We start from the raw sequence: 13,801 nt of genomic DNA on the forward strand, positions 1-13,801 counted from the left end.
AAGTGTAAAGTCATAGGTGACTGAAGATATTTAACATTTATCCTGAGAAAATATCTGCACCTACTGAAGCTAAATTTGCTGAGGTTTTAATAGAAGTGATGGATGGTTTAAGTCAATTAGTGCGCTCTGTATTCAGACCAATGCATAATTCATCTGACAGACTAGGGCTGTGGCTTTGAATAAAGAGCGCTAATGGGCTTTAATATCCTTTAATATCATCACCATAAGGTTCTGATTTGAAAGAGAACATAAATGCAGCTTTCCAATCCCGCAGGCTACCAGGAAAATATTCTGTAAACAAGATTGTCATTCTACTATGTATCTGTTTGTACAATTGAATCCCTTTTTACAAAATGTTAAAAAGTAGAAAATCTAAATGAACATCTTTTTTTTTTTAATTGAAAATCTGCTTATTTCTAATAGTACGGAGAGAGTGAACTTGTGTTTTTCCAGCTGCAAAAAACTCATTATAGTCACATTATAGTCTGTGTAAATCAACAATTTGTATAAAGTCATATTTTACTGTTAAATTTTCTATACTGTGTCAGACATATACACATTGATTTTGTTATGCTGGTTATTACCATATTCACACTCTGAACAATTTTAAATTTGTGTTTGTTATAGTTGCTGAACTCAAATGCATATATCAAAATATCTGTTTAACTTGTTTCATATTATTGTAAAAATATTATAAAAATGTAATTTAAAAAAAAAAATGCATTTATCAACTGTTATGTGATCTTGTGTGTCTTTTATTTGGAGAGCAGTATGAGCTTTGAAGGTAGAGATCCAACATGCCTCTTCTGGAAAACTACATAAGTACACCGATACATTCTTTTCATGTTTTTCTGCATTATGTTCAACATCTGATTACTTCTGTAAATCTTTCCCCCCCTTGCAAACATGTTTCTATTTTACGTTCATAAATCATTAGTTCCATTACACAGGTACAGGTACGTTAATACCATTGCATTTTGTCAAATCTATTTGTTTCATTTGTTTTAAGTGACAAAAAGCTGCAAAGTGTTGTGCTGTAGTCCTGAAAATGCTTATTGATTTGACTAATAACCTACATTTTCTTTCATTCATTATCTGAACCCACTTTATCCTTTCTAGGGTCATGGGGGTCGCTGGAGCCTATTCAGGCTGCTTATGGGCGAAGGCGGGGTACACTCTGGACATGTCACCAGTTCATTGCAGGGCTGACATACGTATAGAGACATACAACCACTCTTACATTCACACCTATGGGCAATTTAGATTAACCTGTCAGTGCATGTCTTTGGATGGTGGGAGGGAGCTGGAGTAGGCTACCCAGAGAGAACCCACGCAAACATGGGTAGAACATGCAAACTCCACACAGAAAGGTCCCACCCACATCAACTGGTGTTTAACCTACATTTTATTTCCATAAAATAATAAACGGTAATACAACACTTTCCAGGTTCCCATTTCAAGACTGGTCAATATGTTAATAATCTGCTACTGAAAATACTTTAATTATGTACTTTGACAGCAAATTAACATGAGCCTGTATCTTTGATCAAACCAGATATAACGATTACAGAACTTTACTTGCATTTTCTATAAGCCTTACTTCTAAGACTATTAATTATTCTAATACCTGAAGAGATGTGGCACCTAAGCATACCAAAAAAAATGACATGACAAAAAGAGCACTGCAGTGTTCAGTTTATTAGTTTTGGTTTTTAACACAGTAAGTTTTCATGTTATGATGCATACAAGATATTCTGCAAGACGATAAGGTAGCACATAAGAGGGGTGTTGTATTTTACTCTCTTTGGTAAACAAACATATATCGGCAAACACTTCCATAAACTTTCTTTAACCCTTGGCTTGTCAGATTAAATACATGGAGACAAGTCCATGTGATGAATCATTTCTATCTCCTCTTCATTATCTCCAACACAAAAGTTCAAAACAGTGACTTCACTTGACCTCCTTTTAAATGTTCCTTAATGTTAAAATAAGAATATATTAAGACCCATCTAAAATACATCTGCCCTGCTGGGATGAACTCGGTAAATACCATTTTTCAGAAACTTGAATTAAAGAGTACAAACTGTAACAGAAGCTGAATGTAAAAATGTGAAGGAATGAATAACAGCTTTGTAATAATGTTGAATCCTATTACAAATGAACTGTGACTGTTAAATCACTGATTACACTAAAACAGAACATCACTTTTTGCAAAATGAAAAGACCAATAAATGCAACAGATGCATTACATCCCTCAGGCTGGACCCACATTGCACTTTTCCAAGGAAATAATTAAAAGACACTTTGTAGGACAAATATCCCAAATCTAATTGCTCCCAGAAACCTTCTGTGAAAACATATCACAAGGCATGTTCGAGTGAATCCTCTTAAAGTGTGTGAAACTTATGGAAATTCCCAAAGTGTTTTGCAAAACAGCTACCATTGCTGCATTCAAGGAAACTACATTCAAAATGAATCAAGTCTTCCCACATTTGAACATATAATCAGGAGTTTCGACGCCTGAATGCATGAAAATACCATTACTGATGCGAGAGAATCGAAACATAAGCAGGTTCTGCTGACTTAAATGGGTGTGTTACATTGTTAGCAAACACCTGACAGTCACATTCCTGGGGGCAACAGTATAAAACAAGCCACAACTGGAATGCAGAACCTCCTACTATGGGCACCATCCAAACACAGGTGGCACAAAAGGAACAAGTGTAAAAGTGCTTTTATCCACTGAGTAACAATGAGCAGAACAGAAATTATCTTAGGTCAAAGAAATACTGAGGTAAAATGTTATCAACAAGACAAAAAGCTGTTGTTAGTTAGCTTAAATAACATAAGATATGCTCATGCACTTGCATTTTTGCTTGAAACTACTCTTTTATCCATCACTTTCCACTGACTACATACACTAGGTATCTAACTGTGTGCAGAGCGATGGTTCACAGACTCATCCATGGTCTGGGTCTCTGTCGGAGCTCCATCTCACTCTCTGGAGGTAGTGAGGATCCATCCAACACATCTGAGCTGTTTCGTTTCTCAGACATCTTAGAGTCATGAGACTCTTCGTTTGTGGTGTGTGGCACATCAGACCCTGGGGCATCTTGGATCTCTGAGGGCTTCTTTGACAACTTCTCTGAACCTGTGTCATTTCCTTTTAAGTCAGATGCTTCATTCATTGAACCAATCACTTTAGGAGAATCCAGTTCCTTCTGTGAGTTTTCCCTCTCCATGCGCTTACGGACCTCTTCTTTTCTTTGCTGGATGCGAGTGTTGTCTCCCATCATAACCCTTACTCTTACTTGATCTGGAGGCCAGAGCCCACCCCAGACAAACTGCAGGTAGCTGAACAGCACAATGACACTGAGGAAGGCAAAGTTGGTGGCCACACCAATCACTGCAGATGTGATGGGGAAGTTGTACAGAACATAACGTATACCCGTGAAGTAAGCATGTATACGAAGCTGAGATGAGTAGATCTGAACTCGTTTGGAGTGGATCTCAATGACTGCACCAACAGTGGGTTGGTAAGCATTTGCCTTGTAGTCTGAGATGAGCTCCACTTCGATTAGCTGCTTTTGCTCAGCCATACCGGTCAGGAGAAGAGGAGAAAACAGCAAAGTAGACATGGTCTGCAGAAGGCTGGAGCGGTAATGGAGCATTGTAGATCGTCCCACAGATGACACAATCTGTCCACCTTTAGTATAGCAAGACAGTTTCACCATAAACATGCCCAGCTGTTCGTTCACTGGAGACTCTGGCATCTCTAGCTCCAAAGATATTCGATAGGGCTGCCCGACAGCCATCACCTGGTCCTTCTCATTCTTCATGAAAGAGATGTTGGCTGTAGGGAATGAGCAAAGTGCCGATTCTGAGGAGTCACAATTGGAGGTGTAGTAGAAGTGCACAGGGGTGGAGAAGCTCACAGTGGGCATGTAGGAGTAATAGAAGCTTCCATAGAGAAAAATAGACACCCAGAGCAGGAGTACCAGGACACAAAACAGGATACCAGCCTGCAGTAAAGTCCGTCTTGCTTTGAGGAGAGTCACAGATGCCACATCGTGCATCCAGTGCAGGACTGGTGATGATACAGCCCCCATGGTGCCCGGTCTCGAACTGCCCGACCTTCTTCTGGTCCCGGCAACACCAGCCGAACCCCCCTCGAGTCCGGTCTGCTGTTGCTGCTGCGGTGCTGGGCTCTTATATTCAGACATCGTAAGTGGGTGGCTCCCCTCTGGAACTGTCAAAGTGTCCATCCTTAGCTAACCGCCCATGCTGCGTCTCCCACAAAACACTTACTTGACAAGTTTCCAATTCATTATTCTGATATTCTTCTATTATTCTAAAGATCTTATTTTTCCCTTGCGCTGGTTAAATCTTAAGAATTTTCAACCGACCAGCTCGAAGGGTGTATAAGCTTGTTAGCAACTTAACTGCAGCCACACGGATGCGAACAAAACATGACCTCATGAACCGGAAGTGCTTACCTTCTTTGTGTCGGCTAGTGTTAGCTAGCAGCAAGATAGCGACGGTGCAATAACGACGGACACCAGTGAAGGAAGCAGGCCGTTAGACTGATGGGGAAGAAAAGTCGTCTCACGGGTGGAGCAGTGGGTCGAAGAACCATCTTACAGCTATCGCCTCCCGGATCACGCAGTGGGAATGTCGGGGAGAGGGATGAAGCGTTGTCGGGGTCAGACGGTAAGATTTTAACCTACGTGTGTGGGGTTGTTGTCGGTCGACTAGACTTCTGCCTCGATGTGTTGCAACTGAAGATTAGGCCCATCTTGCTAAAGGATAGGCAGCAAAATTTTATGGTATCTCCATTACTTATAGTGTAATGAAAAGAAGTAATGCAATGAGGATATAACTAACCGATACCACATGGCGTTTATTGCAAACGTATATTTCATTTAGCTCGCCAACACTAACGCACTCATCATGTAACTAGTTAGCGGTTAGCATATAGCTTACTTGACTAGCTAATTGTACGTAGCCAACGTTGTATCAGCAAGCCGTAATAACAGAAATAAAATAGGCTAAATAATACTCATGTTCAATTACGTAGTAAACTTGTACAGAAGAATTTTAAAGACAGTCTCTATGTGAGCTAACGCTGCTTTTTGTGTGCGAGTGTTTGTTTGCCCTGCTATCTTGTAACTCAGCGTTAATCTCTGTTTTGCAGATGAACAGGAAAGTGATGGGCACAGATTCCTGAAAGACAGACGCACCAACATGAAGGCTCCCACGGTGAAAGCCACAGGTAGCAAACGTGTTTTTACAACTGTTTATTTTTATTTATTTTTTGTTTGTTTTCTAGTTAAAGAAAACAAAATAATGTTGATTTCATGATTAGTCAAAAGTTGTGTTGCCTTCACTTGCAGAGGGTTTGTCTTTGCTCGGAGCATATGAGGATAGTGATGAAGAGGATGTGGGAGACTCTCAGCGATCCACTGCAAATCCCCTCAACCGGTCAGCAGACATTGACAGCACATTGGCCAATTTCATGGCAGTAAGTACAGTTTTCTGAATGCATGTTTTATTCTGTTTTGTCTAATGCATTCTTTAACATGTAAATGTTGTAAGGAATTGTTACTTTGATGTAAGTACACACATTTAAAGTATCCAAGTAAAATTGAGGTTATTGGTCGCTGCTTATATACTATTTATTACGACTAATAACTGAATTGGATATTTGTATAGTCAAAGCTGCAGTGCTTTTCTTTGTCACTGGCACAAAATCTATAACTGCCTTTCAGCATATTGTAACACAAGTGGTCTGAGAGGACACAAAACCATTAAACTTATGTTTTGCCTGTGTTTTTAGACTGTAGACAATCTAATCCACTATGGTGATTTTTTTTTTTTTTTAGTCACAAGTGTTTTCAGAGATGTATGGGGGTCACCTTTGTGATTGACAGTTGTAATTACAGAACTCTGATCCAAGATTCATCCAAATGTAACACGGATGCTTGGAAAATATATTTCACTTTTACAGAATAGGATGATACATTGTCAGGTTGATGTACTTTGATATGTAGTGTAATGATTCAGACTGAGGCAAAAACACATATTCATCATAAATATTTTTTATTAATGTCATTTTTTAACTTTACAGGAAATAGATGCAATAACCACTCAGCCAAGCACAGATGGTGCAGGATCTTCTGTTGCTGCTTCCACTCCACCCAGACCTGAAGTTAATACTCAGCAGACAGCTGCCAATGAAGGACAGAATCAACAAGTCACAGAAGCTCAATTCGAGTTCAATACTCAGTACTCATTAGCTGGAGGTAACTGTCTATTTTGTGTACCCTGTATTCAGGTTGTTAATGGCTCATCATCAAATCACAGTCTCATTTACTGTCATGGTCTATAAGAAATAATTTATCACTTTTTCTTCTTGCTGGGTTCTTTGTCAAAGGGACTATGGTGCTCACATCCTCTTGCCACTTTTGGTTATGGTGTTTGGTGTTTAGTAACGGCTACAAGTGCTACACATTTATTGAATGCATTGTAGTCCTACTGATCACTATTCAGTGAGTCAAATACTCCATATATTTTAAAGTGTGCTCTGTATATTCCCTTTTTTTCTAGTGGATGTAGAGATGGGGGACTGGCAGGAGGTATGGGATGAGAACTCTGGCTGCTACTATTACTGGAATACGGTTTCTAATGAAGTCTCCTGGGAGCTGCCACACTATCTGGCTAATCAGGTGCAAAGCCTGGCAAAGTATGCAAACAGGTATGTTAGTGTCAGACTTGGCATTGTTAATACTTTGCGGTTGTTAATATCTTCTTTTGGTTGGAAGTGCATTTATTTTTGCTTCAGTCTGTTACAGAAATTCAACTCTGTGTGGTCTGTTTTTTATTGTTGTTTTATAGCACTGGTGTAAATGGCAATGGTACAGCCCATGCAGGTCATTGCACAGAGGAAAACACCCAGACATCAACGAAAGAGACCAAAATAAAGGCAAGTTTCATGATGTTCATTACAAAATAGATTAAATTCTAATTTTCATAACCCAAAGACATTGTTTAATTTCACATCATCATTTTTTTCTAGAAGGATGTAATAGAAAGTGTCGTGGGCCTCACAAGTGAAGAGGAGGAGCGCCGTGGAGTGGCTGCCTCACTGCTCGGTCCCTTAATCCCTTCAGAAGTGAAAGAGGCCGAAGAAAAATGGAGAAAACGACTGCTTAAAGGTTTGGACGAGCCTGAAAACAGTTTGGATTCCGATGGAGATGGTGTTTGCCCAGCAGGATCACCCCTTGCACCAGTGCAGGACCAAGACTCAGTCCCCATCGCTCAGAAAGATCTTGCTAAGAAGCAGTCAAGAGAGAATTCTGATGCTGAGGAGACTGAGGAAGACACAATGGAACTAGAGCTGGCTCTAGAGAGGAAAAAGGTTTGCTTTTCTATTAAAGTAAAAAAAATTTCCTCTGTTTATGTTTGAGAAATGGCAGCATTTACTTTGACATTTACATGTTCTAAATAAGTTACCATTCTGGTAGATGTAATGATTTTGTTGATATGTTAAATGACTCTTAGGCTGAGCTACGGGCACTTGAGGAAGGTGATGGAAGTGCAGGGGGTTCTAGTCCCTGTTCTGAAGCAAGTCAAGAAGCTGCTGGTTCTCGTGGAGTTCTACTCAAGAAAAATCGCTGGAAGACCGCCTTTCCCTCTGTAGCCAGCCCTGACTCAAACAGCAGAGGGTCAGACCTACAGGAGAGCACAGAACCTGGTAAATCCACATTACTACGTATGTGATCAAATGGATGGAACTACATCCAAAATCTCATCTGTTGTTTAACTTTAAGTACCTCTTGTATCCTGCAGTCCCCCCAAAGGTCCTAGAAAGTGTTGTTGAGGATGAGGACAAAGAACCGGACGACTCTGAGGAAAAAACTGGGACAAAGCCCCCAGCAAAAGATGAGGTGGAAACGCCTGAGCTTAAGGTAAAAACTATCTAACAGTGCCCTTTTAATGAGTCCTCTGTTAGGATGTTTTCAGATGCATGGTTTTAATGCTCACCAAATACAGTTTCAGATTGGGGAACTGGCGAACACCTTAACCAGCAAGATGGAGTTCCTGGGGATAAATAAAAAGGCAATCTCAAACTTTCAGCTTCTTCTGCTCCAAACTGAGGTGAGAGGAAAACTGTTCAGTTTCTAAGTAGTGAACAAAGCATCCTGTTGTAACAATCCCACTTTGACTTCTGAAATATTTAATTCCTAATTTTGAGTCATATCGTTATGCACAGAGCCATGTAGCAGTGCTTAATATTTAAAATTCTCATTACAATCGGTCACCAGGTGTCATCCTGGAAAGTACTGTAATTACTCTACTGTATCTGTTCATTTATTTCAAGGTCTTGTCTTGATCTTTTATCTGTCCCTTCAACCATTGGGCTTTAATCTCACTCTTGTTTTGTGTTTCTTCCCTCCCCTGTTGCCTTTTGTTATCTCTTAAACAGACAAGGATCGCTGACTGGAGGGAGGGCGCTCTGAACGGGGTCTATCTCCGCCGCAGGCTGCAGGAAGCTGCCGAACACATAAAATATTACGAACTTAACGCCACCCCTAAAGGCTGGTCCTGCCACTGGGACAGGTACGAGCTCCTTACCTTTCACATCTCTAAACTCCCTCGTCCCCCAAAAATCTTACCGTGTGACTACACCCACTTCACTGCCGAGGGTGCAGACTTTGTGTCATGACTTGGGGAGAAGCTTAACCAGTCTGAATGGATTAAAAATACAATCAGAAACCAACTCTCCAGGTTTCTGTGATGCAGTCCTGGCACTCTGCTGTGCAAGTACTGATAAAGGGGGCATCCACTCTGGGCCAGCCTGCTTCCTGTTAAATATGCATGCCACAGAGAGGACTCCCTGTCTCTAAAACACAGACTCTTAAGCCCTTTGTTGAGAGGGCATTTGTAAACTCATTTGGGTTCCAGTGAGTGGAACAATTAGTAAGGCGGGAGGGTTATGGTAGGAAGGTTGGTTGCGTGGGAGAGCTTTGCATTTCACAGGACTACAACTCCCAGAATGCAATGCAGACAGAGTGATGCCATGGAAGCCACGAGTGTCACGCATCAAATAAAAGGTGAAGATGGAGCAATGACGGGAATCCAGCAGGTCAGACCAACTCTATTTCATGTCTTCCTGTTTTTTATTTTCTTGATTGAGAGAAATCTTTGTTTCTGATGTAAAAGAGCTGACTGTGTGCTTGTCATTTTCTGACCCGTGATTGATGATGATGATGATGATGCTTCCTCCCTGGCGTTTTCCTGTGTCTGGGAGGGAATGGTTGTCTAAAACAGAAAAATGGTGACAACCATGGTGTGAGCTGCTAAATGCTACTTTCAGGACCTAGAGATGATTTGTTTTGCTTTATTTGTTTTCTTTTTTAAGAGCAAGGTGGGTTCCCTATCCACAACAATAATTACACTCTAATCAGGCCCTCCTTCTTGACGGCTCAAGTTGCTGTCCTTAACCAACACTCTTACCCCCGATTGTGGACATTTTGTCCATGCTCTTGCCCCATTTTCCCAGGGTATCATGCCACTCAACCAGTTTCAGGACCAGTCGTTGAGACTCCCTTCTTCTATCTCTGTTGTCCCACTCTTTAGAGAGCACAGGCGGTATTTTTATGTGAACGACCGGACCGGTGCCTCGCAGTGGGATTTCCCAACAGAGGATGACAAGGCGGAGGATGCCAAAGGAAGCCATGACACACAAACTTCCAATCAAGTGGATACTAAACCATCATCTGCGCCCACTGGTGGGGTATCAGGTGGGTGAGCTGATAAAGCTGTGTTAACAAAAAGTATATGAAAAAATCTCAGCTGAAATGAGAAGAGTTTCAGGCAAAAAACGATACCATCACTGCTTCATTTTAAATATGTTCATTATAAGTTGTACAGGCATGTTTAAATGGACTTGTTCCTCATTCTGTCTTAAGCATCAAATTCAGACTACATCCATGTTAAGAAATTTTCATTTTGAAATAGAAATTTGATTACAGTGTAAGAAACTGCTTGTAGACTAATAACCAACCAGACTAATGTCTTGGTTCCTTTCTGGAATGGTCATGTGATAAGCCTGCAGCAAAACAGGAAGAACTGTCTACGTATTAGTTGTGTACCAGACCATAGTTTGTGATCCATTCAGCCAATCCCTCTATGGTTTGGGGAACATGTGAACAGCAGATGAATTAAGTCTAATTATCATAGTCTAAAGCGTTGTTTTATTTTGTTCACTGGCCATTTTCAGTAAAGAAACCTCAAGGAATCACCGGACAGAGAATTAGAACAATATCAGTTCAAAGAATACTGCGGTAATAATAAATGACATTTACGTTGTACAACATATAGAAGAGAGAGTGTCATGATAGGACTCACCTCCAACAAGTTCACTAATTCAACCAAACCCCATGGGGGAAAACAAATCAAGTTCCTATCTACACAAACATTTTGTGGGTTCCTGTGTTACCCATACTCACCCCTTCTGCGTTTAATGAAATCAGCCCACAAGGTTTGCTGCAATTGTGCAGCATGATGATACAAGGACAGACAAACGTCACCTCTGTTCTCAGAAATGTGGGATATATGCTATCATTCTATCATTACTGCTCAGTTGGATTTTACTTATTGAGGCTCAGTTGTGATTGAACTTCTTCTTTCCACAGGATCCTCTGCGTATCCTGCCCCACCTGCACCCCCCCTGCCCACTACAACCTCATTCTGGCCTGCATCACAACCTCCCCTTCCGGACAGCCCACCACCACCTTCCCACTACCCCCCTCCTCCACCCCTCCCCCCAGGTTCCCCCCCTCCTCCTCCGCCCCTGCCTGACAGCGATAGTGAGATCATGGAGGTGGAGATGGAGATGGACGATGACAATGACGGTGAGCCTCCAGCTCCTGGAACAGAAGAAGATGGCAGTGGTAGACCTCCTTTACCTCCAGGCATTACAAGCACAAAGGTATGGAAGACATTTCCTGTTTTATCTCTTTGCTTAAGTTAATATTCTAACCTTCTAATTCTGTTCAGAATTGATATACGTAGCAGCTTTTAACTTGTCTTCATCATTCAAACAGATTGGGGAGTCTTCAGGCCCTTTGGGGAAGGGGCAGAAACGTAAAGCGGGCCAAATGAATAAAACGATTACTATTGGCAGCAGCCCCATCCTCTACACCCAACCTGCTGTCAGTGCAGGTAAAAACATCTGCATTTACACAATAATCATATATACTTAGTTATAAAACCATTGATTTTATTATTTCTAGGTATGTGTAGGTATAGAAATCAATATTTGGTGGAATACCTCTTATTTTCATGTTTCTTGGCATGTTCTCCATCAGTCTTCCACATTGCTGTTAGGTGCTTTATTCCAGCCCTAGCAAAATAAACTTACCAACTTGTAACCATCCATTTTCCTCTTGATTACATTCCAAAAGTTATTAGTGGTCTTAATTTTTTCCAGAGCTATTGGTATAATCATATCTATTGTTTCCATCACAAACACAAGAACTTAGAGGTATTTTGTGTTTCTCATGTACTTTCCTGTCTACAGTGGACATGAACCTACACTTGTCATTTTTGTTCTTAAAAACAACTCCAGCTCACATACTTATACACAGTCTGACATTGATAAGGGCACGATAGCAGCCCTCAGCGCTTTCTTACCCTGTATGTTAAAGTACTTGTCATAATATACAGTACATGGTACAATAAATGCATTTCTTTAATATATCCACAGCTCCTGTAATGCCAGTGGCGGCCTATTGGGCTGTTCCGGCTGTTGCTGCCCCTATAGTCCCACTGGAACCTCCAATCCCACCTGTCCCAGCTCTGCCCCCCCAGCCTCCACTGCCTTTAACCCAACCACCGTTTGATCCGCCTCCACCAAAACCACTACCTGCAGACAAGACCAAAAAGCCCAAAAAGGACAAGGTGAGAGTATCGGAGTCCTATTTGTATCAGGCTAGATTTTTTAATTGTTAACATAAGTTCTGCCTTACACAGTATTTTTGTTTCTTAACTCCTGTCATTTTGTATCAGCAGTCAAAGAAAATTAAGACCAAAATGCCTTCTTTGGTGAAGAAGTGGCAGAGCATCCAGAAAGAGCTGGATGAGGAAGAGAAAAGCAGTTCCAGTGACGAGGACAGAGATCAGCAGAATAAGAAGAGCATTGAGGAATGGAAGCAGCAGCAGCTCGTGACGTATGTGACTGGATTCCAGTTACCTTTTTTCTGAAAAGCATGTTCATAATATAGGAAGCTGCAAAAAATAATACTCCATTTTGCACTATTATACAGATGCAACACCTTATTATAGCATACATACAGCCATCTTTCTTTTTGGTGATTTACGTTTCAGGCAACTTTTAATTTTTTTAACCATTGTGCTATTTCCTCTTTCTGCAGAGGAAAGGCCTCAAAGAATGCCAACTTTGAAGCACTTCCTGAAGACTGGCGGGAACGACTCAAGAAAAGGAAAATGAACAGCACGTAACATCTGGCCACTAACCCAATTCAATCTTTTTTAAATCCACTCCATACATTACCAAAAGGTCCTCCTTCACCAGCTTATGTTTCATCTGTTGACATTCATTTTCGGTTCTTTTTTTTTTTTTTTTTTTAAACAAATAGCATTGTTCGTGAGACGTTTAGAGGCCCTAACATGGCAGGCCATTCACCACAGGGGTTTGAATGTCCTTTTTTGTTTTGGCTCAGTTTAGTCACTAATAATGTGCCAAATGTCTTGTGTTCATCAGTCGTACATCACTCTCTTCTTGTGTATAGACACCCACTTAAGTGACAGTCTGTTGGGAAGGATTGTCTATTTTATGGAGCATTTTTACAACTCTGTACATAAAATGTATCATGTTATAAGCCATGTTTTTGGAAGGGGAGGGAACATTACTTGTACATTTTGTAAAAATTATTAAACTGTTTTTCAAAGTAAGTCTTTCTCTGCTTTATGTTCTCTTGAAGGATATCAGTCATCACATAAACATATTTCTGTTGACACATTGCTTTTAATACTTCATTAACCTCATTTTATTTTTTGGATTTAAAGATTATATTTCTCAAGAAAACAGCACACAGCACAACAAAATTATACAGCCATCCAGTGCATCACAAATATATTATTTTTTTTAAATGAGCTGGCAATAGTCTTACTAAATGTTCCACAACCTGTTCCATTCTTCAGCCTCTTCTGTCTATTTTTATAAGTGTTTTTTTCATAAATACTTTTTATATTCTACTTGTTTTGATTTTGCACCCAACCAATATGATCAAACTTTTAGATGTATTTTCATTTAATGCCGCTTTTCCTCCTCTATGGACAATAAATTTATGTTTTAAACGTACATTTATTTGCTGTGTAGAATTGCAACTTTTTACATAAACAAATGATGTATGATTTATCTGCCCATTAGTACACAAGTGATGTAAAACTGACTCCACTTTTACAAACTACAACTTTAAGATACTCTGTGAAAACACATTACAGGGACATTTGATAGAATTTGTAGGCTTTGCTGTTACTTTTGACATTTTAAAGTACAAAAATATACTTTTACCATGATATTTTGGTTTCAGGACTTTTACTGGTAGTGGTATATTTGTACACAGTGTACACGGTACTTCAGCTGTAGCAATACTTACTGCACTGAAGCCTAATTCAGATAGCAGGTGTGTTTTCTTAACGGGTCTTTTAAGTGCACATTCAATGTTTTGACTGCAGGTGAGTGAATAAGTTATAGATATGATGGTAGTTT

General features: G+C 40.3%; 2 protein-coding genes across 5 annotated transcripts; one reads left to right on the forward strand and one right to left on the reverse strand.

The window, feature by feature from the left end:
- Positions 1-1,675: 1,675 nt before the first annotated feature.
- Positions 1,676-4,484, reverse strand: LOC115420557 (seipin-like). Its single transcript, XM_030135901.1, has one exon. It carries the CDS (start codon positions 4,266-4,268, stop codon positions 2,955-2,957), a length of 1,314 nt encoding a protein of 437 aa, XP_029991761.1. The 5' UTR covers positions 4,269-4,484; the 3' UTR covers positions 1,676-2,954.
- A 32-nt stretch (positions 4,485-4,516) lies between these two features.
- Positions 4,517-12,981, forward strand: fnbp4 (formin binding protein 4). Of its 4 annotated transcripts, none has more exons than XM_030135896.1 (17): positions 4,517-4,713; positions 5,198-5,275; positions 5,397-5,524; positions 6,131-6,305; positions 6,610-6,757; positions 6,898-6,985; positions 7,079-7,420; positions 7,564-7,756; positions 7,852-7,970; positions 8,056-8,160; positions 8,489-8,622; positions 9,643-9,806; positions 10,701-10,996; positions 11,112-11,229; positions 11,774-11,967; positions 12,076-12,236; positions 12,441-12,981. In XM_030135896.1, exons 1-17 carry the CDS (start codon positions 4,590-4,592, stop codon positions 12,526-12,528), a joined length of 2,655 nt encoding a protein of 884 aa, XP_029991756.1. In that variant the 5' UTR covers positions 4,517-4,589; the 3' UTR covers positions 12,529-12,981. The 4 variants fall into 4 exon arrangements, with proteins under 4 accessions (XP_029991756.1, XP_029991757.1, XP_029991759.1 ...); XM_030135897.1 differs by having other exon boundaries at positions 12,079-12,236; XM_030135899.1 differs by having other exon boundaries at positions 7,082-7,420.
- The last annotated feature ends 820 nt before the right edge of the window (positions 12,982-13,801 follow it).

The sequence above is a fragment of the Sphaeramia orbicularis genome, chromosome 6 (genome assembly GCF_902148855.1).
Source record: "Sphaeramia orbicularis chromosome 6, fSphaOr1.1, whole genome shotgun sequence".
Classification (NCBI taxonomy): Eukaryota; Metazoa; Chordata; class Actinopteri; order Kurtiformes; family Apogonidae; genus Sphaeramia; species Sphaeramia orbicularis.

Coding starts and splice junctions, on each gene's coding strand:
- LOC115420557 (XM_030135901.1), bottom strand. CDS start 4,268: ATGGACACTTTGACAGTTCCAGAGGGGAGCCACCCACTTACGATGTCT.
- fnbp4 (XM_030135896.1), top strand. CDS start 4,590: ATGGGGAAGAAAAGTCGTCTCACGGGTGGAGCAGTGGGTCGAAGAACC. Junction 6,758..6,897: donor CTGGCAAAGTATGCAAACAG/GTATGTTAGTGT, acceptor GTTGTTTTATAG/CACTGGTGTAAATGGCAATG. Junction 9,807..10,700: donor GCCCACTGGTGGGGTATCAG/GTGGGTGAGCTG, acceptor TTCTTTCCACAG/GATCCTCTGCGTATCCTGCC.